We start from the raw sequence: 18,615 nt of genomic DNA on the forward strand, positions 1-18,615 counted from the left end.
AGCCATCATGAATTCATGTGTGTCTCTGACTTGGATTGCTCATCTTTTCGGTAAACACCGGTGTGTATGGAGCCAGGATGTCTTGCTTTCCGTCAATGTTTGCGATGTAGTTTTGTGGATAGTGTTGCCTCTCTACAAAGCAATATGGGGTTTTGTGTACTCTCTGCTGTATTCCTTTTGTATCAGTAGAGCAACAGATGGAGGCTGGTGGAGAGACATAAAGAAGCAAAAACACACAGCCTTTCTTTCTCACAGCTAGCCACTCTGTGAAAAAGATTTTCTCAAGCTTGCGCTCAGACGTGTGCTGTTTCAAACATTTTGGACTTCATCTCTTTTCTCTTTTACCCATACGGTTTTGTCCAAGTCTTTCAAGATTCGTTTCTATGCACGTTCTTTGTTTACAGCGTCTTTAGTTACAGTGGTTCCCACCGAGCCTTCATGCCTGCGCTGAATACTTTGTAGAGTAACTGGCTGTGGCACACTTTTCTCCACCAGATGTTGTTGAAGATTCAGGTGCTTTCTAAGTGTGTTTGGAACATGTAAACTGTGAAACGCAAACATAATAAGCAGCCTGTTTTTTGCCAAGTTACAAGCAGATGACAATCTGCTGTTTCTCACACAGTTGTTGGACACATGTTGATTAATAGTTGCGACACAGGCCAACCTGGAGCTCCCTTACGGTTGGCCACGTTTTACAGACAACACAAGGCACCCACATCTGATATAAAGGTCCATGACCCACCAGACGGTCACAAAGCCCGTCTCTGCCTTCCTGTCCATGAGGCATGGGGCTCTTCCCTGGCCCTCCGTGGTGTCCCTGTCCGCTTCTTTTATTAGTCCTTCCAGCTGTGAATGGGCTCTGTGGTTGGTCAATAAATTCAGTGATTCAGGGGGTGGACAGTTGCAGCCATGTTAACGTTTGTTCACAGGCTTGTTGGAGGGACGGGTCCCGCCCTGTTGCTCTTTGTCTCTGGTGGTCCCGCAACAGGTTAGAAGTCAATGGAGGGCCTTGTGCTGAGGTTCCAGGGGCATGGATGGAGCCGCCTCTCACATGGTTTTCACACAGGGGGAGGACCAGCTCGTATCACCATGACACTTGTTAGTGTGGGGCCATGCAACACGGCCGGGGTGCCTCTCTCTCTCTACCCCCCCCCCATCACTTTAAACAAACAAACTAAAGGTTTAGGCTGCACTCCTGCACTGGGGTAAGATTATCTGCACTCTAATCACCATAAAGAAAAAATTTCACAAACGTACCTAAAATCCCAGAAACGGAGCAGACACACAGTAAAACCAGAACGATGCTCCGCTGGAGCTGCTGCCTGCTTCCGCTCAGCAATCAACAGTAATTATAGCTGGTTTTAATTAGGATTATATACTGTAGCACTTTTGCATATTTTGAGGAGGGCACCAGCCTGAAATTTGTCAAAACATGGGAAAGGCCAAAATGAGAAAAAACAAAACAAAACAAAAAAGACAGCTGTAGGGAGCAGTACACAGAGGACAGAGGAGGGCTTAGAGTGAGACAGAAAAAGACACAAGAGCCTGAAGAAGAGGGACTTAGAGCCATGACTGAAGCCTAACTGTCATGAGAAGATGAGAGTTGCCATGACCACCCAGGAGCCACCCTGCAAGCATGTGAGCAGGGGAGTCCTGGGGGCCTGGGCTTGGGCTGGTGGATCACATGCACTAACCAGGGATTATGTGCATAAGTGATGAGCGCTAAGCCGGCAGGTGAAGAAGGGAGGCTCTGTCACGAACAACATGCTATCCCTCAAAATGGCTCCCCGTAAAGAGTAGGGACTTTTCCCAAGTGAGGCTGATCTTCCATGTGAAGGGGACTCAGCCAGAGGTCCTCGAATGTTGAAAGGGCATCCCCCAGGCTGCTTTCACAGCCTAAGTGGCCAAAACGCTCGTCTTGTGAGTCATCTTGAGCGGTAAGAATGGGCCATCTTCACATTCATAAATCCTAACATAAACACACTTGTGGATATAGACTTAGCTTGGCTGAAGATGAGTGCCGCGTGCCAGCACATTAGCAGGGTTCTTCTTCTACAAGGATTTTCAAAAAAGGATTCTATAGTCTTTATTTCCTTCACATGAAAAAAATGATACATCTCTAGTAAGTAGCATTTGCAATCCTAACTGTTTTGGTCCAGACCTTCAGATTTTTCAGTTTGGAATGAATCAGAATAGCAGGTGTGAAACCTCTCAGACCACGGTTCAGATCAAAGGACAAAAATTTGGTCCACACAGGAGAGGAGGTCTCGACCCTGGTCAAATTGATCCACGGACCCACACATTTGCAGTACGAAAACACTTTTTAGATAGTTGGTACATTCAGACCAATTACAAGAAGCTGAGGCAGGTTATGGTCACCCAAAAGACTGTAGAAGAAGAAAAGAAATGAAAATACATGATGAGACATGGGAGCACATGGGGAGAGGAAGACACAGTTTTTGTTTGAAATTAGGTCAGAAGGAGTAAAAGTCACTTTGAAAAGACAAAAAAAAAAAAAAAAAAATTCTCCATTCAAAGACAACTACCTAAAACATCGAAAACAAACGAATGATCAGATCCACGCACATGTAAGAAACAATCAAAGCCAAGCATCGGAGATGTAGCCCACAAAGATGATAACAACCGGGCATAAGCATGTTGTGGAAGGTTTTTTTTTTTTTTACAAATATAAATTACAATGTGAAACCAAATGTCTGACAGCACGGCCCTTGTGTAACTGAGAGACACATCTTTGTGGCTCTCAGTGGGATTCAAACACTTGACTTCTCACTCCTGAGGCACAAATTCTACCAGGTCAGCCAAAGGGGAATCCCCACTAGTCAAGCCAGTAAGAACATATTATATTTCAATCTGAATTTGACCTTGTTGTGGGGTCACAGGTGCATTTAAGCTTTAAGAAGTTTCCTTTGTGACTGTTTGGTTATCTGCCACATCCTGATGTTGTTGTCCATTTGGCTGCTCCCATTTTGTTTGGGGTCACCACAGTGGATACAGCCAGAAATGCCTTGGCATTTGGCACAAGTTTTACGCCGGATGCCCTTCCTGACGCAACTCCAGTGTAATCTGGAGAAACACACAGCCGCTGGTGTTCCAAAGAGGTCTCCCATCCAAGTACTGACCAGGCCCCACACTGCTTAGCTTCTGAGATCTGACGGGATCAGGCTTACACAGAGCAGATCAGCTACATCTGCCACAACCTGATAATAATACCAATTTCTAACTGAGCAAGATATCTTGGCTTGGCCGCTCCTGGTGGGGATTTGAAGACCAGACTACTCACTCAAGAAGCCAATGCTCTTCCAGGTCCGCCACAGGGGATCCCCACTAGCCACACTAAATAATAATAATAATAATACCTTTATTTAACCAATAAAATCCCATTGAGATCGAGACCTCTTTTGCAAGGGTGCCCTGGCCAAGACCGGATTTCATCTTGCACTACTTGGTATGGATCTTGGATTTTTTTATTTTTTTTTATGTTACTATGTCCTGACATAGCTCTATTTCTGGACAGCAGCTTTGGGAATGCTTTGTTTTATAGCAGTAATCAGCAGGTTCAGAGGTTGTACTGCAGGATAGACTCAAGGCTCCTAATCATGTTCCCATGGTCTACGGCAAGTAAACTCACAGTTAACCAATGTCCCCGAGCACGTTTTCAAGACTATCGTATTCCTGAACATATTAACATGTAATACACTTGGATACCTTAACAATGCACTGAAATGCATATAATCTACATGCTAAATAGGCCTTTAAAGAGTTTGCTCCTTCAATGTGGTTTAGCAACACTTTCATGTCTGGGTTTTAAAAATTAAACGTGAGGCCTCACTCAGAATCTCTAAAAGCGTTTTTCAATTCGAGGAGGGATCAGGCGATGCAGAGTTCCTTTTCAAAGGGTAGACTCGGACTTCAAGAGACTTCAGTCTCATGCCTTTAACTCAAAGTTGAACATTTAAATACTGTTGTTGTTGTTGTTTTTAAGAGAAAGAACCCACGTAGGATGACAGATGGCAAGTTGTTATGCTCCTATAGGAATCGAGATGGTGCTGTTTTCCTCTAAAGCTTCACTTGTATCATCCTCCCTGCTGGTCTACTGACTTGGAATAAGCTGCCTTGAAGCTGCTCAGGTTGTTGTTGACAAACATGAGCCTAGATGAGTCTCCTAATCTCCACGTTCTTTATCCATTCTTTATTGCCATGTAAATAGGGCTGAATAAACTTAAAGAAAACTAAACCTCTGTTTTCAGCCATCTTGTCTCACGCAGGGTTTAATCTAATGCCCTCTACCCCTTTTACATCTCTGTCTTGACTAAATTCGACCATATTTTTGATTCAGTGTGTTTCCATAACAACCAGTTATTTCCCATCCTCCCCCCCCACCCCGCTGCTCTTCACCATTGATACTACTGCATCCCCATCCCTTCTTTTTTTTGTCCAAATAAAACAAAGCATGGTGTGAATGCGCTCTGAGGTAGGTAAATATATTCAGTGACATCAACCAGAATGATTCTATTCTGCGGGATTCCTGTACCACTTGTTTCCAGTCTTGTCTGGGGGCCGGACACTCTGTTGGGTCTATTGTCCCACGTGTATTCCACACAGGCCTGCAATTAATGGAGGCCTTGTCTAAGACTTCTGGAGCAGAAACTGCTGCTTGGGAGGGGGACAAAAGGCGAGCAGAGGCAGGGTTGAGAGTTGCTATGGAAGGACACCCCCCCCCCCCCCCCACAGACTTTTTTTAGGGGCAAACTCAAAGGGAGAGGGAGGGACGACAAACGAGCGCGGCGTTGGATGAGATGTTCGAGTGATCCTTTCTGTCTGGGGCCTAAAATTTTTTATGCTACAAGTTGAAAGAGAACCTTGGTACTATTTGATGATAAAAATGGCCATTTCACTGCCAACACAGCAGTGGAGGGGTGGAGGTGAAAGCAGAAGTCCCGCCATTGGACCAAATGAAGATGCAGAGAAGTGTGGCACCTGGCAAATGGCCATTCATTATCGAATTACGGTATTGTACCCACTGTGGAGTTTCAGCAAGCGGTTCACTTGATAACTTGTCAATTTTGGGTTTACAACTAGAACCGCTCAGAGACCACATACCTCCACCAAGACTTCAAATCAAATCAATTTTATTTATATAGCGCCAAATCACAACAAACAGTTGCCCCAAGGCACTTTATATTGTAAGGCAAAGCCATACAATAATTACGTAAAAACCCCAACGGTCAAAACGACCCCCTGTGAGCAAGCACTTGGCGAAAGTGGGAAGGAAAAACTCCCTTTTAACAGGAAGAAACCTCCAGCAGAACCAGGCTCAGGGAGGGGCAGTCTTCTGCTGGGACTGGTTGGGGCTGAGGAAGAGAACCAGGAAAAAGACATGTTGTGGAGGGGAGCAGAGATCAATCACTAATGATTAAATGCAGAGTGGTGCATACAGAAACACTCAGTGCATCATGGGATGGGAACCCCCCAGCAGTCTAAGTCTATAGCAGCATAACTAAGGGATGGTTCAGGGTCACCTGATCCAGCCCTAACTATAAGCTTTAGCAAAAAGGAACGTTTTAAGCCTAATGTTAAAAGTAGAGAGGGTGTCTGTCTCCCTGATCAGAATTGGGAGCTGGTTCCAGAGGAGAGGAGCCTGAAAGCTGAAGGCTCTGCCTCCCATTCTACTCTTAAAAACCCTAGGAACTACAAGTAACCCTGCAGTCTGAGAGCGAAGCGCTCTATTGGGGTGATATGGTACTATGAGGTCCCTAAGATAAGATGGGACCTAATTATTCAAAACCTTACACGTAAGAAGAAGAATTTTAAATTCTATTCTAGAATTAACAGGAAGCCAATGAAGAGAGGCCAATATGGGTGAAATATGCTCTCTCCTTCTAGTTAAAATATGGACTTAAGTCCAAATTCGACTTAAGTCCATATTTTAACCCCAGGTTTAACCACAGGCTCCAACTTGTGGCCTTTCTGTGTAGAGCTTGCATGTTCCCCCATGTTTGCATGGGTCCCCTATGTTCTCCGGCTTCCTCCCACAACCAAAGACATGCAGGTTATGTGAATTAGAAACTTTGTAATGTTCAGATCTCAATGGGACTAACATGGTTAAATTAAAGTAAATAAAGTGAAGAAAACCACCGGGTTCTCTTCATGCTGTGCTTCTTTTGAAGGAACAGCTGGTAGTGCATCTGGAAAGTATTCACAGTGCTTTACTTTTTCCACATTTTGTTATATTACAGTTTCATTCCAAAATGGATGAAATTCATTTGGTCCCTGAAAATTTTACTCACAACACCCCTTACTGACAACATGAAAAAAAGCTTTTCTGAAATTTTTGCAAATTTATTAAAAATAAACTAAGAAATCACATGTACATAAATATCATTGCTCAATACTTTGTTGATGCACCTTTGGCAGCGATTACAGCCTCAAGTCTAGTCAGAACAAGATCTAAGGTATGATTAAAGTGGTGGGTGGACTCATTTACATTTTGAGCAAAGCCAATTGAGTCTAATAATAGATTAAATGCAGTGTTGAGGCTGTCATTCTCAGCATCTGTGTGGATGTTAAAATCGCCCACTATAATTATCTTATCTGAGCTAAGCACTAAGTCAGAGAAAAGGTCTGAAAATTCACAGAGAAACCCACAGTAACGACCAGGTGGACGATAGATAACAACAAATAAAACTGGTTTTTGGGACTTCCAATTTGGATGGACAAGACTAAGAGTCAAGCTTTCAAATGAATTAAAGCTCTGTCTGGGTTTTTGACTAATTAATAAGCTGGAGTGGAAGGTTGCTGCTAATCCTCCGCCTCGGCCCGTGCTACGAGCATTCTGACATTAGTGTGAATCGGGGGTGTTGACTCATTTAAACTAACATATTCATCCTGCTGTAACCAGGTTTCTGTAAGGCAGAATAAATCAATATGTTGATCAATTATTATATTATTTACTAACAGGGACTTAGAAGAGAGAGACCTAATGTTTAATAGACCACATTTAACTGTTTTAGTCTGTGGTGCAGTTGAAGGTACTATATTATTTTTTCTTTTTGAATTTTTATGCTTAAATAGATTTTACTGGTTGTTGGTGGTCTGGGAGCAGGCACCGTCTCTACAGGGATGGGGTATTGGGGGGATGGCAGGGGGAGAGAAGCTGCAGAGAGGTGTGTAAGACTACAACTCTGCTTCCTGGTCCCAACACTGGATAGTCACAGTTTGGAGGGTTTAATAAAATTGGCCAGATTTCTAGAAATGAGAGCTGCTCCATCCAAAGTGGGATGGATGCCGTCTCTCCTAACAAGACCAGGTTTTCCCCAGAAGCTTTGCCAATTATCTATGAAGCCCACCTCATTTTTTGGACACCACTCAGACAGCCAGCAATTCAAGGAGAACATGCGGCTAAACATGTCACTCCCGGTCCAATTGGATCGGTTTGATGACTATGGTGTTACTGTACTTGATTGGCCAGCCAACTCACTTGTCCTGAACCCCATAGATTCTCTATTGGGTATTGTCAGGAAGCAGGTCAGAGAAACTGGACCCAACAATACAGATGAACTGAAGGAACACAATCAAAGCAACCTGAGCTTCCATAACACCTCAGCAGCACCACAGCCTGATCACCTCCATGTTATGCTACATTGATGCAATAATCAATGTAAAAGGTGTCCCAACCAAGTATTGAGTGCATCTGGAAAGTATTCATAGCACTTCAATTTCTACACATTTTGTGTTACAGCTTCATTTCAAAATGGAGTAAATTCATTTTTCCCCTCAAAATTTTATTCACAACCCATAATGACAACATGACAAAAGATTTTTTTGAAATTTTTGCAAATTTATTAAAAATATAAAACTAAGAACTCACATGTACATAAGTATTTGCTCAATACTTTGTTGATGCACCTTTGGCAGCAATTACAGCCTCAACTCTTCTTGAATATGATGCCACAAGCTTGGTGCACCTATCTTTGGGCAGTTTTGCCCATTCCTCCTTACAGACCCTCTTAAGCTCCATCAGGTTAGATGGGGAGCGTCAATGCACAGCATCGATTTTCAGATCTCTCCTGAGATGTTCAATCAGATTCAGTTCTGGGCTCTGGTTGGGCCACTCAAGGACATTCACAGAGTTGTCCTGAAGCCACTTCTTTGATATCTTGGCTGTGTGCTTAGGGGTCATTGCCCTGCTGAAAGATGAACCTTAACCAAAGTCTGAGGTCAAGAGCGCTCTGGAGCAGGTTTTTATCCAGGATGTCTCTATATATTGCTGCATTCATCTTTCCCTCAACCTGATTAGTCTCCCAGTTCCTGCTGCTGATAAACATCCCCACAGTATGATGCTGCCACCACCATGCTTCACTGTAGGGATGGTGCCTGGTTTTCTCCAACCATGACACCTGGCATTCACACCAAAGAGTTCAATCTTTGTCTTATCAGACCAGAGAATTTTGTTTCTCATGATCTGAGAGTCCTTCAGGTGCCTTTTGGGCAAACTCCAAGTGGGCTGTCATGTGACATTTACTATGGAGTGGCTTCCATCTGACCATACAGGCCTGATTGGTGGATTGCTGCAGAGATGGTTGTCCGTCTGGAAGATCCTCTCCACAGAGGAATGCTGGAGCTCTGACAGAGTGACCATTAGGTTCTTGGTCACCTCCCTGACTAAGGCCCTTCTCCCCAGATTGCTCAGTTTAGATGGACAAACTACTGTAGGAAGGTTCCTGGTGGACTGAACTTCTTCCATTTACAGATGACGGAGGCCACTGTGCTCATTGGGACATTCAAAGCAGCAGAAATGTTTCTGTACCCTTCCCCAAATTTGTGCCTTGAGACAATCCTGTCTCAGAGGTCTACAGACAATTTCTTTGACTTCCTGCTTGGTTTGTTCTCTAACATGTACTGTCAACTGTGGGGCCTTATATGTAGACAGGTGTGTGCGTTTCCAAATCATGTCCAATCAACTGAATTTACCCCAGGTGGAATCCAGTTAAGCTGTAGAAACATCTCAAGGATAATAAGTGGAAACAGGATGCACCTGAGCTCACTTTTGAGCTTCATGGCATAAACATGTGATTTCTTAGGGTTTGTATTATTATTATTATTATTATTATTATTATTATTATTATTGTTGTTGTTGTTATTGGTGTCATTGTTATTTATTTTTAATAAAGTTGCAAAAATAAAAAAAAAATGTTTTACATTGTCCTTATGGGGTATTGTGTGTAGAATTTTGATTAAAAAAAAGAAGAATTTTATCCAGTTTGGAAATAAGGCTGTAACACACACACACACAAAAAAAAGTGGAAAAAGTGAAGCGCTGTGAATACTTTCTGAACGCACCGTAGAACACTGGGTAACAACTTTATGTCATCCCAAGAGAATAACTGAAATCTGAGGCACTTTAACTGCAAACAACCAACAACAACAGAAACTGATACTCAGTATTTCTAAAACAAAATACAATTGCAGGATTGTTCAACATAGCGTGTAACTTCTGTGATCATTTACATCACAAGCTGAAATCTTTTTAAATTTCCACAGATAATGCACACACAACCGTTTTTCTGGCTGTATCGGCAATAACTTATAAAAGTGGAAGACAGACTTTGATGATGTTTTGCACAGAGATAGTACCTCACGCAGTGGCAAAGGCTGGCAAATATAGCAAAATTTGGTTTTCATCAGGGTTCATGTTCCAAAACAGTTCGCAAACAGTTTTTTAGGATCACAGACAGTTTTTCTTGTCACACATAAATTTTGAACGTGTTCACAATTTCTGGGCAAATTTATTTTTTCCCCCCCAAATTGTTTTTTTGTTTGTTTGTTTTTTTCCTGCAAAACATTCACTGCATTCGCCAGCATGAGAGCTCCATGAGATATGGGCTTGGAATAAATTTGGAATAAAATTTTTGGCAGATTTGGATCGGATACAGTTTGGATTCTCTTTGCTGTTTCTTTTAACAGTGTTGTAAGAAAAGGTTTTCTGTGATTTCCAAGAATGCCACAAACTTTTTAACTTCTAGCTCATCCTGCTTTATGATGTCAAAAGCACCAGGAACTTTAATAAGAATAAATAATGAAAACCCTCCTCTGTGGGCTGGTGGAGGTACAGTTTTACTGGTCATCATAACTGTCATACTTAAACTCATTTTGGCGAAAAATTCAATTTGATCTTACACATAAAAACCAGAATAGCCTATAGGTGGGCCCAACACCTGTGAGTTGCATTTGCAACATTTTATTATCATGACTTCTCAACATAATGGTAATGTCTAGATATCACCATCAAGCTTACCTTCATTGGAACAAAATGTGCACAAATGAAATATTTTACACATCTGAACATATATGTAGTATTTCCTAATCATGTTACTTCTGTGAGGGCTTTAAATTTTAAAGCCCTTCACTGTAATTTAATATTAAATGAGCAGAGGATTTGATTGATGGGTCTTCGCCCCAACCCCCCACCCCACCCCTTTTATTTCATTCATAGCAACAAGCACACGATCCCTTGCACAAAAAAAATGCCAAATGATGGGTCATCCATGGGATAAACAGCTTTGCACAAATGGACAAAAGTGAACACAATATCTGTATTTTATGTTTGGAAAATGTGTGAATTTACATTTGTTTTTATGTGTTTATGTACTTGTTAATTTATTGACTTTTTGTGCTAAAATCTTTTGGGCAGAAAACAGATTTTAGCACACAACAGGCATCTATTTGGTGTTAATTCAGTAACAGCAATGGTTCCAAATGACACATTTTTATATATTTACTTTTCAGGTTGTTGAATAATTTCAAATCTTTCAGCAATTAGAGTTTACACTTTTGACCACATCACAAAAGTTAATCTAAGGAGTTGGTTTGTTGCATTCCTGAAATAAGTATTTTGAAAAATGCATAAATTTAAATAAAATTTTGTTTCCCAAAATATGTTGTTGTTCTTTTAAATCATTGTTGAAGCCAGGGGCGGTCCTGAAGGCAGGCCGACCGAGCAGCCGCCCGGGTCGGAATCAGGGGGGGCGGCACGACCGTGCGGAAAAAAACGGTCAAAAAAAAAAACGGGGTGGGGGGTTGTCCTGACGGGGGGGTTCGTGGTTTCGTTACGTTACGGCAGAGCGGCGCCCCCACCTTCCCGTCCCATGGCGGCTTTCCTCTCACGCATTCCCGCAGCTTCACAGTGCTATAAACAGTAGCGAAGCAAAGACTGCAGCGAAACGAGACGAGTCATTGGATAAATGCTGGGCTTTGTCCCGCCCATCGGACGCTCAGCGTGTCTGTGGGTCTATGGAGCAGTGGGCTGGCCTCGGCCGGCCCGGACGCTCAGCTTCTGCATGATGATTGGATGATCTGTCTGAGGCTGAATCCCTTTTTGATTGACAGCGAAATGAGCGACTCAGCGATCTTTTGGTGTAAACATCCGCGGGAGCGTTTTCATTCTTTTCTGAGTTGAACCGGAGACTTTCCTAATCCTCTTAGCGGCATTTTCTTTGTTAAAAACGACTAGCGACAAATTGAGCTTCTATTTCTTGTGTTTTTTTTTTTTTTGTAGCTGCTTGTATTTGGAGACTGACTTCTATCACTCTTTCTGACTTCTATCGCAGTTTCTGTCCCTACCGAGCAGCGGGTGCTGCTGAGCTCCTTCACCGTCACAAAGCACTCACAGGCGGACAAACTTCACACTAGCCTCGCGCCAGTCCCAGCTAGCGAGCTAGCTAGGTAGCAAACTGCACATAATGGCAGACAATTTGAATGTTGTGGACCGGATTTTGGCAAAGCCATTTGATAGTCTTCCTTACGAAGAAGCCATGGCTGCTGTCATGGCTTCAGCTCTCAATGGTTTGCAGGCCAAAGTTAAACCAATAGCCCCCAGTGCAATGTTTGTGCATTACTATGCACACAGACTGAATCTGGTTCTGTCTCAGGGGGCTAAATGATTATCCGAGTGCAGAATATTTTTTGCATCACTCTGGGTTTGCCACATTTTTCTCAAAATCCACAAAGAGGATGTCTTTTCTTGAGTCTGCAGGCTGCTCAAGGTTGCCCAGAAATGCTCCTACTCGATGGAATTTCACATCACTGATAGTGAGCACTGTGGCAAACAATTATGATGCCCTCCTGCAAACTTTTGAGATGATCATTGCAGATAAGTCCATGGATGATGACACATTAGACTGTGCCAATTTCTTTGTGTTTGTTATTGCAGTAGTCATTAAAACTGGAAATTTGTTCTTGAAAATAGCTGTTGTGAGTTAATTTGTGGGATTGTGGGTGTTCAGGACGAAGTTAGTGTTTTCATGGGTGGTGGGGCGGAGGTGGTGGCCACGTTAGTGTGGCGGGGGGGCACGCAGGGGGTTTCGCCCGGGGAGTAAATCACTCTAGGACCACCACTGGTTGAAGCTGAATATGTCTGAACTTAATGCCAACTAATTTCCCTGAAACTGGTCCCAGAATAAATGGCTCCATTATTTGTTTATTTAAAAGTAATAATCCTGTATATGGGGATGTCATTTTGGCAGAAATGGCTCAAAAAGACCCATAGGTCATAAAAGATAAACTGAATTTCAAAAGCCTTAGGCCAAGGAGAAGCTCCTGGTGGAAAGGCTGATCTGGCTTTTGGGGTCATTTCACCTCTGAGGATTTAGGAGCTTTATTTACATGATGTTCTTAAATTCTACCAGACAAGATGGAGGTGCCTGGTGACAAACCTGCACCGAACAGAGACGTCTGTCAGTGATCATACAAATGAAACAATGCCACAGCAACATAAGTCTTGACTGACATCTGTGCTGCTGGTCAGTCACACTAACTGAGTCTGAGAAGGGTTTCATTCTGCTCAATAATCCACAGAGAGAGAGAGAGAGAGAGCACAGTCCACAGTTCATACTGTGGATGGTTCATATGGTGTAAAACAAAATACTCTTAACAGTCACTCACCGTCAACCGCTTATCTGAGATCAGGTTGCAGGTTGGGTCACAAAATACACTTAACAGTAAATATTTTTCAACTTAAAAATAAATAAATAAAATAAAACAATGTAAAAATAAAATCACTAAAAAGTACCATATACTTAATCCAGCTCACAACGAGTCAACAAATCTGCATATTGCTGTTGTGTACTTGGGTTGGACACTTAACCCACCTTCCCTGTGTATGAATGAGGTGGTGGTTGGAGGGGCCACGCTTCTGTCAGTTTGCCCCAGGGTAACTGTGGCTACACTAGTAGCTTACCACCACCAATGAGTGAATGAACGATGCAACTTGTAAAGTGCTTTGGGTGTCTTGAAAAGTGCTCTATAAATCCAAGTCTCCATACAGATTTACCATAGAGCGTCATGCTGTTTGTAAGCAAGTCCCTTCGGCTGCTCCCTTGTTTGCACTTGGGGTCACCACAGCAAATCCAAGGTAGAGCTGCATGTTGAATTGGCATAGGTTTTATGCCGGATGCCCTTCCCGACGCAACTCCACATTACATGGAGAAATGTGGCAGGGGTGGGATTTGAACACGGAACCTTCTGCACTGAAACCAAGCACTTTAACCACTTGGCCACCACCTGATGCAAATAAAGTCCAACACATATTCAGTGACTTGGAGATGTTCTTGTATCCATCTGAAGAAAGCTGGCAACAGGTATATACCAAATGGTTCCATGGTGATGAAACCCATCATCTTGGCTTTTATATTTTTAATTGATTTATATCAAGTTGTAGAGGTTTGCTTTCAGTTTGAATTTAAGGAACACAATTTTAGATTTTTTTTTTGTACTGTTTATATTTGAAATGGAAAAAACAAATTAAATGTGTGAAATACCAAGTGTTACAAAGCTTTTGGAGGGCATTGTATAGACAGACAAACATATGCACACACACGCACCTATGGTAAATATAGAGTCACCAAATCACCTAACTTGCCATGTCTTTGGATGTGGGAGGAAGGCGGTGCCCCTGGAGGGAACCCATGCAAACTCCACAAAGAAAGGCCACAGGTGGGAAGCGATAAATTATGCATATGCATTTGGCAGTCTTTAAGGGAATTGTGCAATAACTGATGGACGTACAGTGAGGCAAATAAGTATTTGATGCACTGTCAATTTTGCAAGTTTGCCCACCTACAAAAAAATGGAGAGGTCTGTAATTTTTATTGTAGGTACACTTCAACTGTGAGAGACAGAATCTAAAGAAAAAAGAAGAAAAAAATTCAGAAAATCACATTGTATGATTTTTACAAAGTTAATTTACATTTTATTGTATGAAATAAGTATTTGATCACCTACCAACCAGCAAGAATTCTGGCTCTCGCAGACCTGTTAGTTTTTCTTTAAGAAGCCCTCTTATTCTGCACTCTACCTGCATTAATTGCACCTGTTTGAACTTGTTACCTGTATAAAAGACCAGCCCAGTCTCACTTTTTTTTTCATGCTCTCGTCACAAAATAAGTCAAATTTTCGTGATGGTTTTTTTTTTAAACTCACTATTACGAACCTTACTCCTTCCCTCCACCCTAACCATAACCACCCCGACACCCCCCGCTTTACTTTTAATTTTGTGCAGCCATCACGGAATGAATTAGAATGAATTCGTGCTGCAGTGGTGAAAATTAGGTGCTTTTCGTCATAATATCATGAACCAATAGATTAATGTATATTTCATGCTGCTGAATCATGACTTGCCGTAAGACTGGGTTGGTTATGGTTAAGGTTAGGGTTTGGGGTAGGAGTAGGGTTAGTAATAGTGAGTTTAAAAAAAAACCCGTCGCAAAGATTTGACTCATTTCGTGACAGGAGCACGAAAAAACAAAAACAAAAACGTGAGACTGGGCCTCCATAACCTAAGACAGTTGCACACACAGTCATTCACACTCCTATCCACCATGGCCAAGAACAAAGACCTGTCTAAGGACACCAGGGACAAAACTGGAGACCTGCCAAAGCCTGGGATGGACTACAGGACAACAGGCAAGCAGCTTGGTGAGAAGGTAACAACTGTTGGTGCTATTTTTCTGTCAGTCTTTTTCTGTCTGGGACTCTGTGCAAGATCTTGCCTCGTGGGATAAGGATGATATGAAAGCCCACAACTACACGGGAGGACCTGGTCAATGACCTGAAGAAAGCTGGGACCACAGACACAAAGATTACATTAGTAACACACCATGCCGTCATGGTTTGATATCCTGCAGAGCAGCAAGGTCCCCCTGCTCAAGCCAGCACATGTCGAGGCCCATTTGAAGTTCATCAGTGATCATCTGGATGAACCAGAGGAGGCATGGGAGAAGGTCATGTGGTCACTTTTAATGCATTAAATACGGCCATGCGCTTTAAATTTCATTGTATTATTTGCAGTGACAATAAATGACAAACAACATCATTCTTATTCTTATTATTCTTATTATTAGCGGTAGCAGTAGTGGTAGCAGTATTACATATGGTGTCAAAAGTGATATATATATATATATATATATATATATATATATATATATATATATATATATATATTATTATTATTATTTTTTTTTTTTTTCTTAAATAACACGCGTTTGTGCAGTTTTTCGTAAGGTGACATACTTTATTATGAGCAGCGTTAGCGCGCAGTTTCATCCTTTTTGATGCTTTTGAAACTTTTGAGTGATTCTATCTGCGCTCTGACAGCTGACCAATGGGAGCGCGCCGCCGCACGAGCCCACCTCCTCTCGCGCGCCGCGCGCTCATTGGACGCTGCACGAGCCTCTCGCGTGCGGCCCACGGGCCCCCAAATAAAAGAGCAGCAGATATGATCGCAGCGAGGAGACACGCGGGTGTGACGTTTGATTCGGCGTAAACTTTGAAAGTGTTTGTGACCTGAACGCGGGACGATGCTGGCGGGAGCTTCCGACAGAACCTCTGCTGGTCCGGACGGCAGGAAGGTCTGTGGACTGTCTGTCTGTGTGTGTGTGTGCGCGCGCGCTCTGATTGTGGGTGTCAGTTATAAGATTTCCATGTCATTTATTTTTTTTCTCTCTCTTTCAAGTCTTCCAAGCCGATCATGGAGAAGCGGAGACGCGCGCGCATCAATGAGAGCCTGAGCCAGCTGAAGAGTCTGATCCTGGACGCGCTCAAGAAAGACGTGAGGAGCCACATTTTAACTGACCATCACGGCTCAGGTTGGGAGGATCTGTGGTGTGACTTGAACTAAATGTTCACTGTTGTGTTCAGAGCTCCAGACACTCCAAGCTGGAGAAGGCGGACATCCTGGAGATGACCGTCACACACCTCAGGAACCTGCAGAGACTTCAGATGAGCGGTACGTCAAAACCTGCTGCTCTCAACAGTTGGCCTGTGCCCTAAACTTTTGGCAATATTGGTCTTAAGTGGTGCTTTTGATTTAAAATGTGTCTGCAAAATCAGTAATATGGCTGGTTGGATTTTCACCACATTTGGTGGGATTACTTGGGTTAGTGTATACAGATTATTTACAGATTGGTCAAAGGGCAAGGTGAAGCAAAACGCCACCCACAGAGTGCATACTGCTAAAACTTCATGTAGATCCTGGATCCAAAGTATGTTCCAGATCAAATAAAAAAATAAAAGCCTTAATTTTCTAAGACGTTTTTCCAGCTTCTCACCATATTTCATCAACATCTTCTCACGTTTTTGATTTAAATATTGCTATGTACCAAACATTTTTCTGGATCTTAGTCCCAGAATATATTCTGTATCACTTCCCAAATGTAATCACTTATTTCCCACGACATTCTCTATCTGCTTGCCAAATTTCATTGAAATGTATTCATTAAGTTTTGAATTATCCTGCTAATATTCAAACAAATAGACACTGATGAAAAATTACCTCCTTGGTGTAGGTAAAAACACATTTACTACAATATCTCTGCTACCAGTGCTGTTGAAGATTTGATCAACAGCTCATATTTATCATTTAACTATTTCTGATTGGTTGCTATAAGTGACTACAAGCTGATGTTTCTCAATTAGAAACATGAGAAAACCTGTTTGTTTGGATCCATATTGATTAAGTGTACCAATGTTAAGATGTTTTTTTTTAGTTGGTTCAATTATTCTCTTTTTTCAGTGTATGAATGACTATATTTGACTTCTGTGTGACTTCATTTTGAAGTCATTCATACACTGAAAAAAAAAGAATAGTTGAACCAACTTAAAAATGCATTACAATTGTAGTTGGTTCTTTTTTCAGTATAGGAATCAAGCACAGATATTTTGTTGATCAATATCAGAATCAGCTTTATTGGCCAAATATGTCAACACAGACAAGGAATTTGACTCCAGTTGCACTTGCTCACGGTACTATCAGCGCCTTGGGGCAACTGTTTGTTGTGATTTGGCGCTATATAAAAAAAAAATTGATTGATTGATTGACTATCACAACGTAGACAACTAGACATAAACAGGACAAGGATGAGGTCAGGAATAACAATAAAGTGACTGCAGCAGTGTAAACTGAATAAAGTGCAATTGATTACAACAGTGCAATGAAATTAGTAAAACTATAAGATGTGTAAAATGCAAAATACAAAAGTGCAATAGTGTAAAGTGGGTGGATGGTGGATGGTGAGTATGTACATTACTATGTGTTTTATACAGATATTTACCTGTGCTTTAGATCATCCATCTGGTTTTTCTTGGTTGTATTTTTTCAGACCTTGTTTTCGTGTTTCTCAATTAGAAACAAGAAAATTCTACTATTTAGACATATTCTGACCAAGTGTAACTGATATAAATCATTAAATCCAACCAGCTTACACGGTGTACATCAGCCCTGCCTTTCATTTTCACTATAAATAAACAGTCACTGTTTACCGAGTGAGAAAAGAATTTGATAAATGTCTTGAATAAATGACATGTTTACAATTATTGTTTTTACTGGTTGATGTTTTTCTCTTTCCGTCCGTGTATTTTGTTTGCTGCAGCTTGTCTGACAGCTGTGGTGAACACAGATCCCTCCGTTCTGGGTAAATACAGAGCCGGGTTCAGCGAGTGTGTCGGAGAGGTCACTCGTTTCCTGTCCACGTGTGAAGGGGTGGATGCAGAGGTGAGAACACGCCTCCTCAGCCACCTGGCCACCTGTGTGACCCAGATCAGCGCCGTGAACCTGTACACATCTACCCCTGGCGCGCTGATGGGTGCACAGGTGTCAGCCGCCGCTACCTCACACATGGCTTGTAAAAGTGTCTCCATGATGACGGCCTCCACAGAAGTGGGCAAGCTGTACAGCGGTTTCCAGGTCGTGCCCACGCAAGACGGACAGTTGGCCTTTTTTGTTCCCAGCAAGGCTCTCAAACCTATCAGTGCTCACAACAGCCACTACATGTCTTGCATTGCACCTGCGGTCACTTCAGACTCTGTGTGGCGACCATGGTGAAAAGGACAACCCTCACCCCAAGTACACATTTTTGTATATTTTGTAAATATTTTTTAGCAGTATATTGAGAGAATTTTTTTTGTTGTTGTTATATATGGTTTACCTCAGGACATCATTTGTCTATATTTTTCATGAATAAAAATATTTCTATGATGTTTACTACAATATGTGTGTTTGATTTTGTCTTGTGACTGGCCAAAAAGTGTTTTTCTTTAATCCCC

At 42.1% G+C, this 18,615-nt stretch overlaps 1 protein-coding gene across 1 annotated transcript; it reads left to right on the forward strand.

Annotated features, from left to right (window-relative positions):
• The first annotated feature begins 4,789 nt into the window (after nt 1-4,789).
• LOC117522534 (transcription factor HES-1-B-like) lies at nt 4,790-18,395 on the forward strand. The gene is made up of 5 exons (XM_034183982.1): nt 4,790-5,029; nt 15,849-15,923; nt 16,028-16,123; nt 16,213-16,300; nt 17,943-18,395. Exons 2-5 carry the CDS (start codon nt 15,873-15,875, stop codon nt 18,392-18,394), a joined length of 687 nt encoding a protein of 228 aa, XP_034039873.1. The 5' UTR covers nt 4,790-5,029; nt 15,849-15,872; the 3' UTR covers nt 18,395.
• Nucleotides 18,396-18,615: the final 220 nt, after the last annotated feature.

The sequence above is a fragment of the Thalassophryne amazonica genome, chromosome 12 (assembly GCF_902500255.1).
Source record: "Thalassophryne amazonica chromosome 12, fThaAma1.1, whole genome shotgun sequence".
Classification (NCBI taxonomy): Eukaryota; Metazoa; Chordata; class Actinopteri; order Batrachoidiformes; family Batrachoididae; genus Thalassophryne; species Thalassophryne amazonica.

Bases quoted from the DNA above. Each gene is read 5' to 3' on its own strand.
- LOC117522534 (XM_034183982.1), top strand. From the start codon at position 15,873: ATGCTGGCGGGAGCTTCCGACAGAACCTCTGCTGGTCCGGACGGCAGG. The intron at 15,924-16,027 runs GTCTGTGGACTG...CTCTCTTTCAAG, and splicing joins CTGGTCCGGACGGCAGGAAG to TCTTCCAAGCCGATCATGGA. The intron at 16,124-16,212 runs GTGAGGAGCCAC...TGTTGTGTTCAG, and splicing joins TGGACGCGCTCAAGAAAGAC to AGCTCCAGACACTCCAAGCT.